At 49.1% G+C, this 16,405-nt stretch overlaps 1 protein-coding gene across 1 annotated transcript in view; it reads left to right on the forward strand.

The window, feature by feature from the left end:
• The window catches only part of Capzb (capping protein (actin filament) muscle Z-line, beta), a 122,582-nt gene that overhangs the window by 77,184 nt on the left and 28,993 nt on the right, over positions 1-16,405 (forward strand). Inside the window, exons 3-4 of the mRNA XM_013034241.1 lie at positions 10,526-10,647; positions 15,406-15,519. Of these exons, the coding sequence (XP_012889695.1) occupies positions 10,526-10,647; positions 15,406-15,519 (236 nt within the window). The remainder of the gene's footprint in view (positions 1-10,525; positions 10,648-15,405; positions 15,520-16,405) is intronic.

Consider the following 16,405-nt stretch of genomic DNA (forward strand, 5'->3'; position numbering starts at 1 on the left):
GCTCTCCTCAGCCTGTTACTCTGGTCCTTCTATGCCTCTGAATACCACATGTCACCAGGATCAAATCCAGAGAATGATGTGGGCCGGCTTAACCCATGCCAGCTGATGTCATCTGTGATCTGCCAGGGCCTAGGCCTTCCTGCCTCCCCCATAGGTGCCCTCCCAGCGCCTCTGTGGGACAGCCACTGTTCCACTCAGCCTGATTTGCACCCATTCTCCCTCTTGCTCTCTGTGTGTGTCTCTATCTCTGTCTGTGTGTGTGTGTCTTTCTTCCCTAGATTTTGGCAGAGAAGAATCTAGGCCTTCTCCTAACTGCAGGAAGGCACAAGGTATCTCCAAAAGTAGAGTTAAATTGGTGGTTAAATGAGAGTGCACCCTGGATTGATTGCATTGCACTTTGTAACATCTGGAAGAGAGAGTCTGAAGAAGCACTGCTTCCAGCTAGGAGTCAGATGGGCAGAGTCCCCTGTGGGGGGCACAGAAGGGTGCTTATTTCCTCTGCCATTACAGATCATCTGTCTGTGCGTAGGAACTCATGTGAATAAAAAGCCAGCACCTACATCTGGCTTGCTAGCTTTCCTTGAATTCTGTTTCTGCTTCAAAACACCAGAAGAGCTAGGCACCGATGGGTTATGCCTAGCTACTCAAGAGGCTGAGATCTGAGGATCTCAGTTCAAAGCCAGTCTGGGCAGTAAAGTCCACAAGCCTTTATCTCTACTTAACCAGCAAAACCAGAAGTAGAGGTGTGGCTCAGGTGGTAGAGCACAAGTCATGAGTTTTGAAGAAGCCAAGCAAGAGTATGAGTCCTTGAGTTCAAGACCTGGTACTGGGACATGTATGCGTGTGTGTACACATGTGTGCGCGCACACACACACACACACACACACACACACACGGGCTTTTCTGCATGTGGTCTCTGGACTCACCAAGGCAGAGTATACTGCCTCTGCCCAGCACAGGCCAGCGGGTGCTCTCTTGCTCCTCCAGAGGGACCACTGGACTGCAGAAAGGGTGGCAAGGGCTAGGTAGCCCTGCACACATTATTTTTGGCCAGAATATCTCAGAGATTGAACTTGCTGACTACCCATTGGTGTCCACATTCTTTCCATTCCCAAGATTTGCTGATGCTCCCTGGGCTTTATAAATCTTTCCCCAATTTAAGGACCTCCTGGCTGTGTGCAGAACTCTTCTGCCTCTGGTCTCTGCCCTTCTGTGTTTATGTTTAAAATTCCATCTTTCCAAAATGTTCACTACTCAGCAAGTCTGTTTGCAAAGCCCTCATTCTTGTTTGGAGCAAGTTTCATTGTTGTTTTTTTAAGTTTCTGGAATAATTTGTGACTCTACTCTTAGTTCTTTGTTTTTTACATTTAATGTGGCCACATGGAAGAGAATCCTTGCTCTTTAGCATCTTGAAGAGCCATTAGGTGAACAAAGAACCAGGGCATCATTTTGCCTCCACTGGGGAAAATGAGCAAGAAAGCCAAGTCCCCGGGCATGGGCAGCTGTCCAGGAAGGTCAAAGCCTCCTGGGAAGGAATGTGACGACAGGTGAGGGTCAGACTGGGTCGGAGGCTGCAGGACTCGGTCCTTGCCGCCTGCAGCTGGGAGCTGTGGTTCACCAGGAATGCACAAAGACCCTGTTCTTGGCCGTGCACTCAGAACTTGATTGTATTGGAAATCAGGGAACAGTATGTGGCCAGCTTCTGTCCTTAAGGGACTGGTGAATGTTCCTTTCAGTTAGGTACTGCCTTCTGGTTAATGAGAAATGTGAGGCAAAAGAGTGAAATGCAGAAAGTTTCTACTTCCCCAAAGACCCAGAGGCAGCCTGTCCCTTCTGAGGGCTGCTCTTAGCCAGCCGTCTCACCCAGGCTGGCAGGCCCAGCCCAGGGTGAGGAGCACCGTGGTTGCCCTGAGAACACGTTTAATTTTAGAGACAGGTTAAAAATACTTGGGAGAGTGTGGCATGCTCATTTTGCTTCCCCTGACATTTGAACTGGGCCAGGCATGCAGGCTGAGCAGCTCAGGGGAGCCTGATGTTATGGCTGGAAGTATTTGGGGCTGTCCTCTGGTAGAGCCCAGGGCTTCAAATGCCTATGAGCCACTCCCTGAGACCCACACGTCCTGCTAGTGCTGTGTAGTGTTAGTACCATGACAGGGGTTCTGAACACTGATGAAGTTCGGGACCTTTCACTGGAAATGAGGTGAGGGAAGTAGAGTGTAGATGAGCTGGCCTGCGAGAGAGAAAGAAGGGAGAGAGTCCGGATTCTGTATACGATGCAGGAACTTCCTAAGAGCCTTGGACTCAAGCTGGGCTCTGGAGGAAGCTTGTGTGGTCATGAACCATCTCTTTCTGCTCCACAGGGTGAGTAATTCACTGTGCTGTGCCCCACTGCGGGTTGTGGGGGAGAGCAGGGCCTGGCCTTGACTAGTTTATGCTTACAGACTGCCTAGCCCAGAAAGCTGTTTTTTAAATAATGTTCCAAACTCTTGATTAATTCTGATAGTTGTATCCTGAGTGATGATAGAGATAATGAGTCAACTAAATCTTGACTATCAAATGCTATAAGAAGCTAAGTGCTGCTGGCTCATACTTTTTTCCTAGCTACTAGGAAGCTAAGATCTGAGGATCACGGTTCAAAGCCAGCCTACACAGACAAGCACTCCAGACTCTAGATTAACCAAAAAATCAGAAGTGGAGGTGTATGTAGCTCAACACCTCTAAGTAGAGCTACAGCCATGAATAAAAAAGCCTTGTGAGCTCCAGGCCCTGAATTCAAGCCCCACTACTGGCATGCGCACACAATGCTATAGGATTCCTGAACTGAAACCACCTTTATGATGACTTAGGCAAAGTGAAGCACTTTTCCAAGTGTCCTGTTCCCTCTATACCTCCTGGGATCCAGTGGGCTGCCCTGTCCAGTGACTGTGTCTTTGAGCTCCTTGAGGACTTACATGGAGCCACAGATTGTGAGTTTTATTGCAAAATGGGGAGACAGAGGAGCCCCAGAAGCTGGAAGACCTAGCCAATAAGGGGCCACATTAGCTGTGGTAGGAAGAATTACAGATTTATCTGTAATTCCATTAATCTGTAAATGTCCTGTGGTCATTTCTATGGATGACTCAGTGAAATTGCAACCAAACCTGATCTGTTACCCTTTACCAGAAAGAATCTAGGGGCATTCTGTGGCTGGCCCAGCGTGTACTCGACTTGTTTTGAGCACCCTTTCATGCTAGTCTGGCCACATCCACCCGGCCAGACACATGCAGAAGTTTTACTGGAATACGGAAGGCTGTGCTGTTAAGAAGCTTGTGGTCCTGGGAAGCTAGGGAGAATGTATGATGCGAATAGCCAGGACTTTGGAGCTGGATTTGGTGTGCTGTCCTCTCCCTGAGCTGGTGATCCTTCAGACTATCCAGCACAGGCTGGAAATCTCCCTCAGCCTGGAATCTGGGCAAATCCACCTGGACTCCAGGATATCTCATGGGTTCTGGAATCCAGTATACCACCCACATCACCCATTGCCTGGCTTTGTGATTGTAGTCCCACCTCTCCTTGCCCCTCAGGTTGGAGTAAGGAACAAAGTTCCTCTCCATCCCCAGCCTCCCCCTATATGGTGCTAGCTGGCTTCCCACTTCAGGTCTTCCAAGACATCCCTACTAGAAGTCCCTCATTTTAAATACACTTCCCTAGTAGTCCATTCGTGGTCCTAAACTTGCAGTTTAGATGTGAATGTTTAATATACATGGTTTATGAACCAGGCCTAACCCTCCACACACAACAATGAAATGTGGCCCGATTTTCCAGGACCTGTCAGGCTTCTCCTCTTGGGTGGATTTTAGGAGAAAAGTTAAGTTTACATTGTCCTCATGGTGCCAAAACGTAGTCTTGCTAAATGCTTCCCTCTGCCACCATTTGGCTGATGCTTCTTTCATCTGGAATGCTTTGCCCTTGGGTTCTTTGTCAGGCAAGAAGCTGGAGGCTGCCTTGGCTGGGCTGGGGATTTTGGCCTTGGGAGATGCTACAGGTTTCATTGTATTCTGGTGCCACCTCATGTCTGCCACATTAGCCAATCTTTCTTACTCTACCTGTGACATATTTTCTTCATCCAGAAATAGTAACAACTTGGAATAGCTAGGCCTGCCTCCTGCCGGGCTGTGTGATGTACAGGAGGCTGACCTGCTGTGCTTCTAGCCACGGAGGGTAGAGAGCTATGTGAAGGTGCCTTTGACTGGCTCATACCTGAGTTGTGCTTCCCTTGAAGATTTGAGGTGACTCAAGAGTTAAGCTAGCCAGGCACCAGTGAGTGGCACAGGGGGCTTAAGCCTAGAGGCTCATGATTTGAAGCCTGCTTTGGCAAAAATGAAATCATTCTCTTAATTAACCAACAAAAAGCTGAGCTGGAGGCATGGCTTAAGTGGTGGAACACTAGCCATAAGCAAGAAAGTGCTAGAATTCAAGGCCTCACTGAGTTCAAAAAGAAGAAAAATACAAGCAACCAATAATAGTTTATTTTTTCTTCCAATACACTTTAGTATATTTAGTCTTCAGGGTTTTATATAGAAATCTCTGATGTTTGACCTTATTGCTGGTATGGTATTCTAAGAAAAGACTACATCTTAATAAGGTAGTTTTATCAAGTTATCTTTTTTTGGGGGAGGGGGGTCCGCTCGTGGGGCCTGAACTCTGGGCGTAGGTGCTGTCCCTCAGCTCTTCAGCTCAAGGCTAGCACTCTACCACTTGAGCCACAGCGCCACTTCTGGCTTTTTTCTTTTTGCTTATGTGGTGCTGAGGAATCGAACCCAGGGCCTCATGCATGCAAGGCAAGTGCTCTACCACTGAGCCACCTTCCCAGCCCCTTATCAAGTTATCTTAAAAAGTAATCATGATAAATACAAGCATTAGCAATGCATCTGGCAATAAATAAGTTTTTTAATTTAATATTTTATTGTTATTAAGACGTTATATAGAGGGGTTACCATTTTATAAATCAGGTAATGAGTGCATTCCTTTTTGGAAGTGTTATCTTTTCTTCCTTTGCTTTTCCCCAATATGTCCCTCCCATCCCTGCCCACATGTTGCATAGCTCATTTTCCAAATAGCAGCACAGTAATACTTTAATAAGCAGACTTAGAAGGCAGGACTGAGAAGCCTTGTTGTCAATGCTTTTTGACTGTTAATTTGTTTTCTTATTATACTGGGATTTGATTCCTGGATCTCCATTTGCTAGCCAAGTGCTCTACCACTTGAGTCACACCCCCAGTTCCTGATGTCAGGTCCTTGACCACCACACTTGCCTTCTCCCCCATGCAAGCTGTAAGCTGGGCTCTAGGCAAAACTCCCTGGGACAGGAGGGGCAGGGCCAACCCTTCACATGTTTTGGGGGCACTAGTGCCCCCGTGTAGGTGTTGAGAGCTTGGCTTGAATCTCTCCATCCAACTTTAATTTTGGGGACTGAAACGCCACGCCAGCTCATGTGAGTTGGTCTCTCTCCCGGAGCCCTATCTGCAGGAGTGGTCCTGATAAAAGTATAGGAGCTTGCTTCCCACTGAGATAGACCTGGGCTTCAGGAGGTGGGGACTCGATCTGGGCAGCCCTAGCTTTCCACACTTTACCATCACCCACCCACACATAAGCACTGGCCACACTCGGGATCACTGAGGAGAGACCTCCCCTGCCACAGATGTGAGTGCTCCAGGGGGCTGCAGCACAGACCTGGGATCGCCTCTGCTGTGCTGTGTAGAAGAGGAGGGAAGGCCATGCTGGACCTCACCTGTTAGGCCGATTTGGGGATGGAGAGACCTTCTTGGGCTGATAGCTACAGCTCGGGATGTTGGGGTATTAGGAATAAAGACACCAACTCAAAAGGAACAGAGCCAGGCAGTTTATTTCTGCAGAAGGTCACACCATCAGCCAGAAATCTGGCAAGCAGGCACACAGAGCTGGCACGTTGCTCCCCTTTTGTCCCCAGTGCAGCAGGCCCCACCCCGCTGTGATTGGTTAGTTTGAAGAGGTTAGGCTGTATCCAGTGTACAGTTTTACACAAGCTAGTTATAAAGCGACCATTAGAAGACTTTGGGATAAGATTGAAGGTACACAAGCAATCTCAAAACATATACAGCTCTGCTACTTGAGCAATCTAAGGTGTGTCTTAATCCCTCTTCAAAACATACTCACACCCTCAACTACTTTCTTGAACAGTGAGGTGTGTCTTAATTCTGCTTCCAATTTGGAACAGCCAGTTAAGACAACACCTTACATTTCAAAAATCCTTCCTTATCCCAAAGCATTTCCTAGCTAATATTGTCTTAGCAGAATATAGCTAGAGCAGAGCTACAGGGCCAGAGCTGGAACTTTTAAGCTGACCACTTTGATAGACGAGGCCAGATAGGTGGTCTCAGAGATAGGGGGGCTGAGTTGGCCTGCCATGGTGCTGCGGGCAGTCCTCAGCAGTGAGTTCAAAACACTTACAGCCTGTGAGTTTGCTGCCTCTTAGGAGACTAGAAGGCAATAGTGTCTTATAGCCTGTGAGTTTGCTGCCTCTTAGGAAGACTAGAAGGCAATAGTGTCTTGTAGTCTGTCCTCCGAGGCCAATTCTCAATCCCAAAGCCTTCCTGGCAACTTAGAAAAACATCTGTCCACCCAGGAGATGAGATACACCCCTGGCGGGGAAATAGTTAATTTAATTAGGCTACTCTGCTTGCTTGTCCCTCAGGGAGGACTAGCATTAGCAAGCCTTATTTGTGCCTGTGTTCCAACATAGTGATAATCTCTTAGTTTGTATCTTCTTGTTCTGCGCCTTCTTGGCCCTTCTTTTACAAAGTAATTGTAGCCTCTTATTCCAGGCTTTGAGCCTCCAAAAGACAAAGCTTTTGAGTCTAGAGTCTGAATGGCTGAGAGCAAGTCTGAGAACTCTTTTATCTCAGGAATGGTTGGGGACCTGCCTAGGTAAGGAAGTAGAGAGGAGACTTGTTTCTTTTCTTTTTTCCTTTTTCTTATTGTCAGTTCTGGGGCTTGAACTCAGGGCCTGGGCACGGTCCCTGAGAGTCTTTTGCTCAAGGGCTAGCACTCTACCATTTGAGCTACAACCACTTCCAACTTTTTCTGTTTATGTTGTACCAAGGAATCAAACCCTGGGCTTCATGGATTGCTAGGTAAGCACTCTACCACTAAGCCACATTCCCAGCCCCAGACCAGGATTTGAACCAGTGTTTGATTTCACAGCTCAGGGTGCTGTCTCTGAGCTTTTGTGCTCAAGGCTAGCTCTCTGCCACTTGAACCACTTCCAGCTTTTTATGTTCATTGGAAATAAGAATCTCACAGACTTTCCTGCCTGGGCTGGCTTCAGTCCTCAGAACTCATCATCTTGAGTAGCTAGAATTACAGGTGTGAGCCATAGTACCCCACCTCAACTTTATTTATTTATTTATTTGTCGGTCATGGGGCTTGAACTCTGGGCTTGGGCGCCGTCCCTCAGCTCTTCAGCTCAAGGCGAGCGTTCTACGGCTTGAGCCACAGTGCCACTTTAGGTTTTCTAGTGGTTTATTGTAGATAAGAGTCTCACAGACTTTCCTGCCCAGGCTGGCTTTGAACTGTGATCCTCAGATCTCAGGCTCCTGAGTAGCTGGGATGACAGGCATGAGCCACCCATGCCGGGCCTCAACTTTTTAGAGAGTGAATTTTTAGAGAGTGAAGTTTCGGGCCTGGGAAAATGGAAAGAACAGGTTGTAGACAGAGCCCCCTGCTGGCCAGTGGGCACTGTGGCGCCCATCATGCTGGAAAGTGAGCTGTTGGGTTGTGGGGGGAGGGGACTCTTCCCAGCTGTGATTTCACCAACATTACTCATCTGTTTTTGATTCTTATCTCTGCAGTGACGGGCTTTTGGCCAACAGGCAGATCAAAAGGTGGAGTGTGTTCATTTGGCCATTTTCAAAAAAAGCTTAAATATAAGGGTGCACTTCTTCAAGGCACTGTGGTTAGATTATCTGCGGTGCTGAACGGGTCTGGCTTTTGTGCTTTTTCTAAAGGGTTCATCTCAAGTTTCTTTTTCTGGTTGAACAATTTTTTTCAACATTAATAACTAATGGAGAAGAGGAAGAGGCAAAGTAGAACCATATGGCGGCCCGAACACAAACCTCACTGTGGCCGGAAACTTCTGATTTGTATCTCCTTTCATGTGATCAGCTGTGGGGTTAGGGAGTAGGGAAGGATTTGCTGTGGGCAAAAGCAAGACCTCGCAATACTTTCTGTCTCTTGTGCCCGTCCTCAGATGCTGGCTTTGGGCAGCTCATTGCTTCTCTCCTCCAAAACAACTCTGTGTGTCGAGCTGCCTCAGCATCAGAGGCGAAGTCGGCAGTCGTGAGCGGTGCTTGGCCCTCGTCCACGGTTACGGCTGCTCTGAGATGGAGCCTCCCTGTGTCACGTAGGCTGGTCTTGGGCTTAAGTGATCCTCCTCCCTCAGCCCTTTATGTAGCAGGGATTGTTAGGACAGTGCCACTGCTGCCCAGCTAACGCAGTGTCACTTTGTTTCTCTAGTTCTAGGGATTGAATCCATGCCAGGCAAGTGGCGGAACTACCACTGAAACCATGCCCCTCATCATTTTTAAAAATTTTGTTTTTGAGATAGGGTCGCACTAGCCTTCCCTTGGCTAGCCTTGAACTTGTCCATCCTCCCGCTTCTGCTTCCAGAGTAGCTGGGATTATAGGTGGGCACTTCATGCCTGCAATGTGCTTGGCCTGGGGCCTCCCGCATGCTAGACCAGCACTCTGTGCTAGCTGCATCCCCAGTCCCATCATTGTTAGAAGGGCATTGTTAGAAGGGCATCTAGTCCTTGACCTTCTTCCTCTGGTTTGTGTGTCTCCTGGTCTTAATGTATTTTACTCCCCTTCCACCTATCTGTCCAGTGGCCCCCTGGGCACCTGTAAGCCAGCTTGAAGGTGTCAGAGGGAAGACCACAGCAATTCCTACTCTCTAGAAGGTAAGCCATGCTCCTTGGTGGCAGAGAAGTCAGTGTAGCCCTGAACCTCCCAGAGGCACTGTCCTGGCCAGCACAATGTTAGTTATTCTAATTCACTAGGATTTAAGTTTGACCCTGCCCCCACCCAGCAGCCTGGATCAGCCTTTGGTGGCGTCTGCTGCTCCTCGCCTGAGCGGTCTTAGGGGCCACACTGCCTATAACCCAGAGTAGGCTCGGCTTTGTTTGGCACTATCTTTGCAGTTAAATCACTGTGCAAGCTCATCATCTACGAGACTTACTGTGAATTCTTCTGTTGGTTTTATTTTGTTTTGCAATACTAGGCTTTGAACTCAGGACTCGTTAGGCAGGCACTCTACCACCTTCTGTTCTTCTTCTTTTTTTGCTTCTGTTGAATCTAATAGTGTCTTGTATCTTTCTCCTGGGCTGGCCTAGACTGTGCTCCTCCTAGTTACACTTCCTGCACAGCTGGGAATCATAAGCATGCTTCATTGGTTGAGAATAGGGTCTTGAAAACTTTTTGCATAGGCTGACCTCAAATTACTGTCCTCTGATGTCCACCTCCTTTGTAGCAAGTATTAGAAGGATGAGCTACCTGGCCTTCTTTCATTGTTCTCACAGTGATGTGGCCAGAACACAGGGTGAACTAGAAAAGAGCCAAGTCATTGTCATCTTTGCCATTCAATTTACTTTTCCCATTGGGAAGGATGCTTGGTGCAGTCAGCAGCCCCTTGCCAGGCAAATGAGATGTTGAGACCCCCACAAACCAGGCCACAAGGCAAGAAAGAGCCAGCACATGCATAGACTTGGAAATGACTGAAGCCCAAAGGAATCTGTTGTTGAGAGGACTGCTGTCCCTTTCTGGAATCTTTTGGTGGAAATGTGATGTTTTGAGTTTGGAGCAGGATGCTTCAGCCTGCTCATTTGGGGACCGTGGTTGGAACTGGCAGTGTATGGTGTGGGGTTCAGCCTGCCCCGCCCCCTCCTCCCCCCCACTCCTCAGCAGGACTGCAGAGGTGAGCCAGCCCAGGTCTGCTGTGGAGAGCTGGTGAGCAGCTACCTTTGCAGCTGCTATGGCTGACTCTACAAGCCAGCCTGGTCATGCTTGGCCAGAGGCCTGGAAAGTGCTGGAAACTCCACCCAGCATGGGAGCCTGTGGGAGTTCTCTTGCATGGATGGCTTATTCTTTCGAGTTCTTTGAATTCCTATGTATTTGAAATGTTTGCCTTCTTCTCGGGACTTGAGCTTGTCCTCTGCCCACTGGAGACCAATCGCAGGCACATATATATTCAGGTTTATGAGACCACCCTGGCGGCCAGGTGAGAGCTGCACTGGAGATCACGCTCTGCCGTAACCTAAGACCAGGTTTCTTTATAGAGCGACACACGGTGTGTTGGGCACATGTGGGGGAGGGGGAAGAGGAACAAGCCCATAATTTTGGCAGGGCACCAAGGGCCAGATGTTAGATATACTGCCCGCCGTTCAGATGACTGAGCCTGAATCCGAGGTGTTATTTTAACCACATTTCTACCTGTTCTTTTTTTTCCTGGCAGGTCCCCAGTCTGTGTGAAGATCTCCTGTCTTCTGTTGACCAGCCACTGAAAATTGCCAGAGACAAGGTGGTGGGCAAGGATTACCTGTTGTGTGACTACAACAGAGATGGGGACTCGTATAGGTGAGCTCATGCCCAGGAGGCCCCTGCCAGCCATTCCCGCTGGCCACAGCAGCACAGAGACCAACCCACGCTCTACTCACCCATCTTTCTGTTTGTCCTTCCATCCTCTTCCTCCTCTTCTGCTAGTCATCCAGCTGGCCTGCAGGTGTTTGGGGAGTGCTTCCCTTAGCACTGGTGATGGAGTCCTCGTGGCTCTTAAGTCTAACGGAGAGGGAGGGATGCTGGTAGCAGACGGCCTGCTCCTTTGCCACATGTATGGTCCTGCAACGGGCAAAGCACAGCCTGTGCCTATGGAGGAGATTCTGCATCCACCCAGTTCTGTCAGCCTCTGTGCACCTCTCCCATCTTGTCGTCACCAAGTGGAGCACTAGTTGACATTAGTCTTTGCCTGGGTGATGACCTAGCTATGAGATCCATGCTCCGCTGGCTCAGGGCTTGCAGGTGGGGTAGCATAGTTGCAAGTGGTGGTCGGTGGTATCAGGGTAATTCCTGAAAGTGATACCTGAGCTAGGAAGTTTGCTGGTCAGTAACATATTGCTGACAGCAGCCAATCATTTCACAGAATGCCCAGTAGCATCTTGTTTACAGCATGTGCTGTAAACTGGGCACTGTTCAGATTCCTTTTCTAATGTTAGTCTGTAGTTTGATGCCTGGGGAGCAAGCCACCAGTAAGCACTTCCATAAATAAAATAGATTGTTTGTGAAAGAAGCTGAGGGTAGGCAGCAAGAGACAGTGTAAGTAGACCCAGAAGGCTCTCCTACAAGTGTCCTTAAGAATGCAAAAGTTGGGCTGGGAAGGTGGCTCAGTGGTAGAGCTCTTGCCTTGCATGCATGAGGCCCTGGGTTCGATTCCTCAGCACCACATAAGCAAAACGAAAAAAGCCAAAAGTGGTGCTGTGGCTCAAGTGGTAGAGTGCTAGCGTTGAGCTGAAGAACTGAGGGACAGCACCCAGGCCCAGAGTTCAGGCCTCACAACCGGACCCCAAAAAAAAAAAAAGAATGCAAAAGTTGAGTTCTATACATGTTAGAGGGACGAGTTTTCTGGGCTTCAGTTAAGACCCTAAAGTGGAAATGAGCTTGCTGGTGTTCAAATACATTAAGAGGATGAAGTCAGAAGCCTGGTAGGGAAAGCACATACAGCCTTGAATTCCAGGTGAAGGTTTACTGGAGTAAACTAAAGACACGACACATGGGGTGAACTGGAACTGGACAGCACAGTACGGGCCTCAACACATATTTAAAAGGTCTGTGATTCTGTGTGTGCGTGTGTGCGCACACACGCATGTGCGCACACTTGCTCTACCACTGGAGCTTAAACTTAGGACCTGGGTGCTACTCCTTAGCTGTTTTGCTCAAGCTGGTGCTCTACTTTTGGCTAACTGGAGATGAGTTTTATGGCCTGGGCTGGCTTTGGGCTGGGATCCTCAGATCTCAGCATCCTGAGTAGCTAGGATTATAGGCATGAGCCAACAGTGCCTAGCTTAGTGACTTCTTTTCTTTTGTTGTTGGTGGTGGTGGGCATGGGACTTGAACTCAGGACCTGGACGCTGTTCTGAGCCTCTTTGTGCTCAAGGCTAGCCGTGTACCCCTTGAGCTACAACACCACTTCCAGTTTTGAGTGGTTAACTGGAGGCAAGAGTCTCATGGACTGGCTTTGAACCACCATCCTCAGCTCTCAGCCTCCTGAGTAGCTAGTATTGTAAGCATGAGCCACCAGTGCCTGGCAAATAGTGATTTTTTTTTTTTGAGAGATGACAACATTGTTGTTTTAGAATGGTGTTTTTTCCTACTGTCAGTAAAAGTTAGGTAGGCAATCATAAAGCAGAGACTGGAGTAGAAATAGGGTGCATGCCAGAAGATGTGCCAAGGGTGGGGTGTGTGAGAGACAGATGTGATTGGTGATACAGGACTTTGGGACATTGATGGAGGGGAGAACTCAGGGAGCTGCTGGTTTAGGGAATCTTTTTTTTTTTTTTTTTTTGGATCTGGTTGTGGGGCCTGAACTCTGGGCCTGGGTGCTGTCCCTCAAAGGCTAGTGCTTTACCACTTGAGCCACAGCGCCACTTCTGGCTTTTTTCTTTTTGTTTATGTGGTGCTGAGGAATTGAACCCAGGGCCTCAGGCATGCAAGGTAAGCGCTCTACCACTGAGCCACCTTCCCAGCCCTGATTTAGGGAATCTTTAAGGTTAAAATGTCCTTTAGATTTTTGCAGAGGTGCCATCTGGTGATGCTACTTGGTAGGTCAAGTTGCCAGTGGGTATGGTCCTTGGGAGCCTCCCCGGAAGTGAGTACCTCAGCCGTCCTTGGAGGGGAATGGCCTTGCCAGACCTGGGGCCTGCAGAAAGTTTCCTGGGAGAGGTATCCTGAAACAGAGTCTCAGTCAGTCAGCATTATCCTCCCCTCCCCACTGAAAACTCCATTTAATCTAGCCATTCCACAGGAGCCTGTGGAAGAGTGGGGTTGTGCCCATGTCTGTATCCAGGCCTGTCTCCCTTGGGCCTCCAGCCAGGGTACCTGCACTCCTGAGGTGCCGGGGCCTCAGGGTCCTCTGGGAGCTTTGAAGAGAGGCGCATGAGCGTCAAGCAGAAAGCTTGTCTCTCCTCTCTCCTTGTGGATCTGAGACTTCAAGGTCTTCTGATTTTTCTCCACACATTTCCATCCTCTGTTTGATCGTTGGCTTAAATAAGATCCTTATGGTGTGATGGTTGCCAGCAGCACGGCTTGAGACCTGTTAGCTGAAACAAAAGGCCTTCTGGGGAAATGAAAGCCTGACTTTTGAAATCTAAACGTTCCTGTCCATCTGTCTTTTCTCAAATGGCCTCCATTTAAGCTCTTAAATGTGTTCTGAGTGCCCCTTCCACTAGGAATATTCTGGGTAATGTTATGATTTTTCCCCCAGCTACAATTACCCTGGCTCCAGGACTAGTGGCTTGAAATGCTGTCTGTCGCCTGTGAGCCAGGAGAAATGTGAGTTACAGGCTTCTTGGAAATTCCAGGCCTGCAAGAGGATGGGCTCTTGTGTCTCAGCAGGTGGTCTTTAAATAAGAGCCAGTTGGAGTGGGTCTTCCACCCAGGCCATGGAACTGTGGGACCCAGTGTGCCCAGGAATCTCAAAGAAAGCAGCTGTGGTGAGGCAGGAGTTTAAGGGGTACACTGTATCTGCACCTTGGCCCCTATTTACATGGGAATAGTGCCGACAGGTCTGCGCTCTTCAGCTGCACCCTGCATCCTTGTCAGGTCTGGTGACAGGTCTTGGCCCTAGGTAGGGCTTGAACTCGGGGCCTGGGCACTGTCCCTGACCTTCTTTTGCTCAGGGCTAGTGCTCTACCACTTGAGCCACAGTGTCACTTCCAGCTTCTTCTGAGTGGTTTATTGGAGATAAGAGTCTTATGGACTTTCCTGCCCAGACTGGCTTTCAGCTGCCATCCTCAGATCTCAGCCTCCTGAGTAGCTACAATTACAGGCCTGAGCCACCAGCATCTATCTGGCTTGATTTTTATTTTGTTTGTTTGTTTTTTTGTTTTTTTGGGTCTGGTCATGGGGCCTGAACTCTGGGCCTGGGCGCTGTCCTTCAGCTCTTCAGCTCAAGGCTAGCGCTCTACCACTTGCGCCACTTCCAGCTTTTTACTTTTTGCTTATGTGGTGCTGAGGAATCGAACCCAGGGCCTCTGGCATGCAAGGCAAGCGCTCTACCACTGAGCCACCTTTCCAGCCCCCTGATTTTTATTTTTTTAAACTGTATCTCACTATGTTGCCCAAGCTGGTTTCCAACTCTTGAGCTCAGGCAATCCTGCTACCCCTGGCTCAATTTTGACTTTTTTTTTTAGTGCTGTGTGTCCCTAAGCAGAAGAAATAGAATGGAATTCCATGTCTGTTAGTGTAGCGCACTCTGTAGGACCCTGTAGGCACCCTGTAGTGGGTGTCATAAAGGTAGACAGCAGTCCTCCCCTCACAGGCTGGGCAGGGTTGCATGTGAGGCGTGAATTCCACAGGGGGAGGAGGCAGCACTGGCCACTGCTGCTTTTGTGGGGGAGGTGCAAGGATTTCCGCTTTCTAGCCCTTCTTCTCTTAGTGCGCCTGGGTGGGGTCTCGTGTGAGAGTTCAGCGTTGACTGCCAAGAAACCAGCGGACAGCTTGGCTGGCCTTGGCTCTTTAGATCACAGTAGCCACGTTTCTTATACTTGGAGCCCACCTTTTTGCCAGATACAGAAGATTTCCATCCTCCTAGAAGTGTCTGGCTGGCTGCCTTTCCAGAGGATGGACACGGGAGCTTCCAGATGACAGGCACTCGTCCACCCCCTGCTTGGGCACAGCGCTGCCGCCCGCATCCACGCTCAGGTGCCCCAGTACAGTCTGTATTTCCCAGTGGGGCCGGGCCACTTGGCGACTTCCTTCTTATGCCTTCTTTATCCGCTCCAAGTCAGGAGGGAGAGGGCGGTCTTGGTCACTTCAGCACTGAACCCAGAACCTGCAGCTTTTGGTTTTTCACTGGTTGCCAGGCCATGGCGTAGTTGGTGGCCATCTGCCTTGTTTTGGTTTCGCACATGCTGTGGGCAGCAAATAGTGCCTCATTTTCTATACAAGGAAGTGAGGTTCAGCGCTAAGGTACTGTCTATATCACATAGCTGGTGAGCAGGACGGGAGCTGGAAAGTGGCTGCAAGTAGTGACTTTGCCCCTGAAACCCCACACAACTGGAGCCTAGATTCACCGCTCACAAGCAGTATCCTCCTGGTGATTCATGGGCTTCCTCCCTGCAGGTCACCGTGGAGTAACAAGTATGACCCTCCTCTGGAAGATGGAGCAATGCCATCTGCTCGGCTGAGAAAACTGGAGGTGGAAGCCAACAATGCCTTTGACCAGTACCGAGACCTGTGAGTTGCTTGCCCAGTACACCTCAGCGCCTGTGGGTTTGTGTCCTTTGACTCTGGGGCTGCCTCCATGATGGAATCTGAGCTGCCAGTGATAAGATGTGGGCCACTAGTTCCCCGTGTAGTCACAAGACAGATGTCACTGTGTCCCAGTCCATAAATGTAGAAGGTACTGTCAGCATAGCCGCTGTGAGGAAGACTGTGAGAAAGATTGTCTCACTTCCTCCCAAATGCAATAGCTACTTCAGTCCCTGTTTTCCAGGTAGAGACATTAAGGCACAGAAAGGTTAAGACAAGAGGCAGAACCAGGACTTGAATGCCCATCTGGCTCTCCTGGATCTCTGGGGTTTTACTGCACCTCATAGCCAACTTTGACTGGTGCTTAGGTCCGTACAGGTGGCTTGGTTGCCAGGTCAGGCCAAGTTGGTCTTCGCAGTGTGATAAGGCAGCCTTCTCCAAACTAGCACCTCTGAATCCTGAATTGACTGGGGCAAGGCACCAGCTCCTGCCATAAGAAAGTGTTTGAACGTCTGTTAAATGCTTTTCTGCCTCCTGTCACTATATCAGGAGAACGAGCAGTCACCTAACAAATCACTGTCTTGAGGAAAGGCTCCAGAGATATCCTCTGAAACATTTTTTTTTTTTTTTTGTCGGTTGTGGGGCTTGAACTCTGGGCTTGGGCACTGTCTCTGTACTCTTCTGCTCAAGGTGAGTGCTCTACCTCATGAGCCACAGTGCCACTTCCAGTTCTCTAGTGGTTTTTTTTTTTTTTTTTTTGCGGGGGGGTCCGGTCATGGGGCCTGAACTCTGGGCCTGGGGGCTGTCCCTCAGCTCTTCAGCTCAAGGCTAGTGCTCTACCACTTGAGCCACAGTGCCACTTCTGGCTTTT

Source organism: Dipodomys ordii, unplaced genomic scaffold (genome assembly GCF_000151885.1).
Source record: "Dipodomys ordii isolate 6190 unplaced genomic scaffold, Dord_2.0 Scaffold6, whole genome shotgun sequence".
Lineage (NCBI taxonomy): Eukaryota > Metazoa > Chordata > Mammalia > Rodentia > Heteromyidae > Dipodomys > Dipodomys ordii.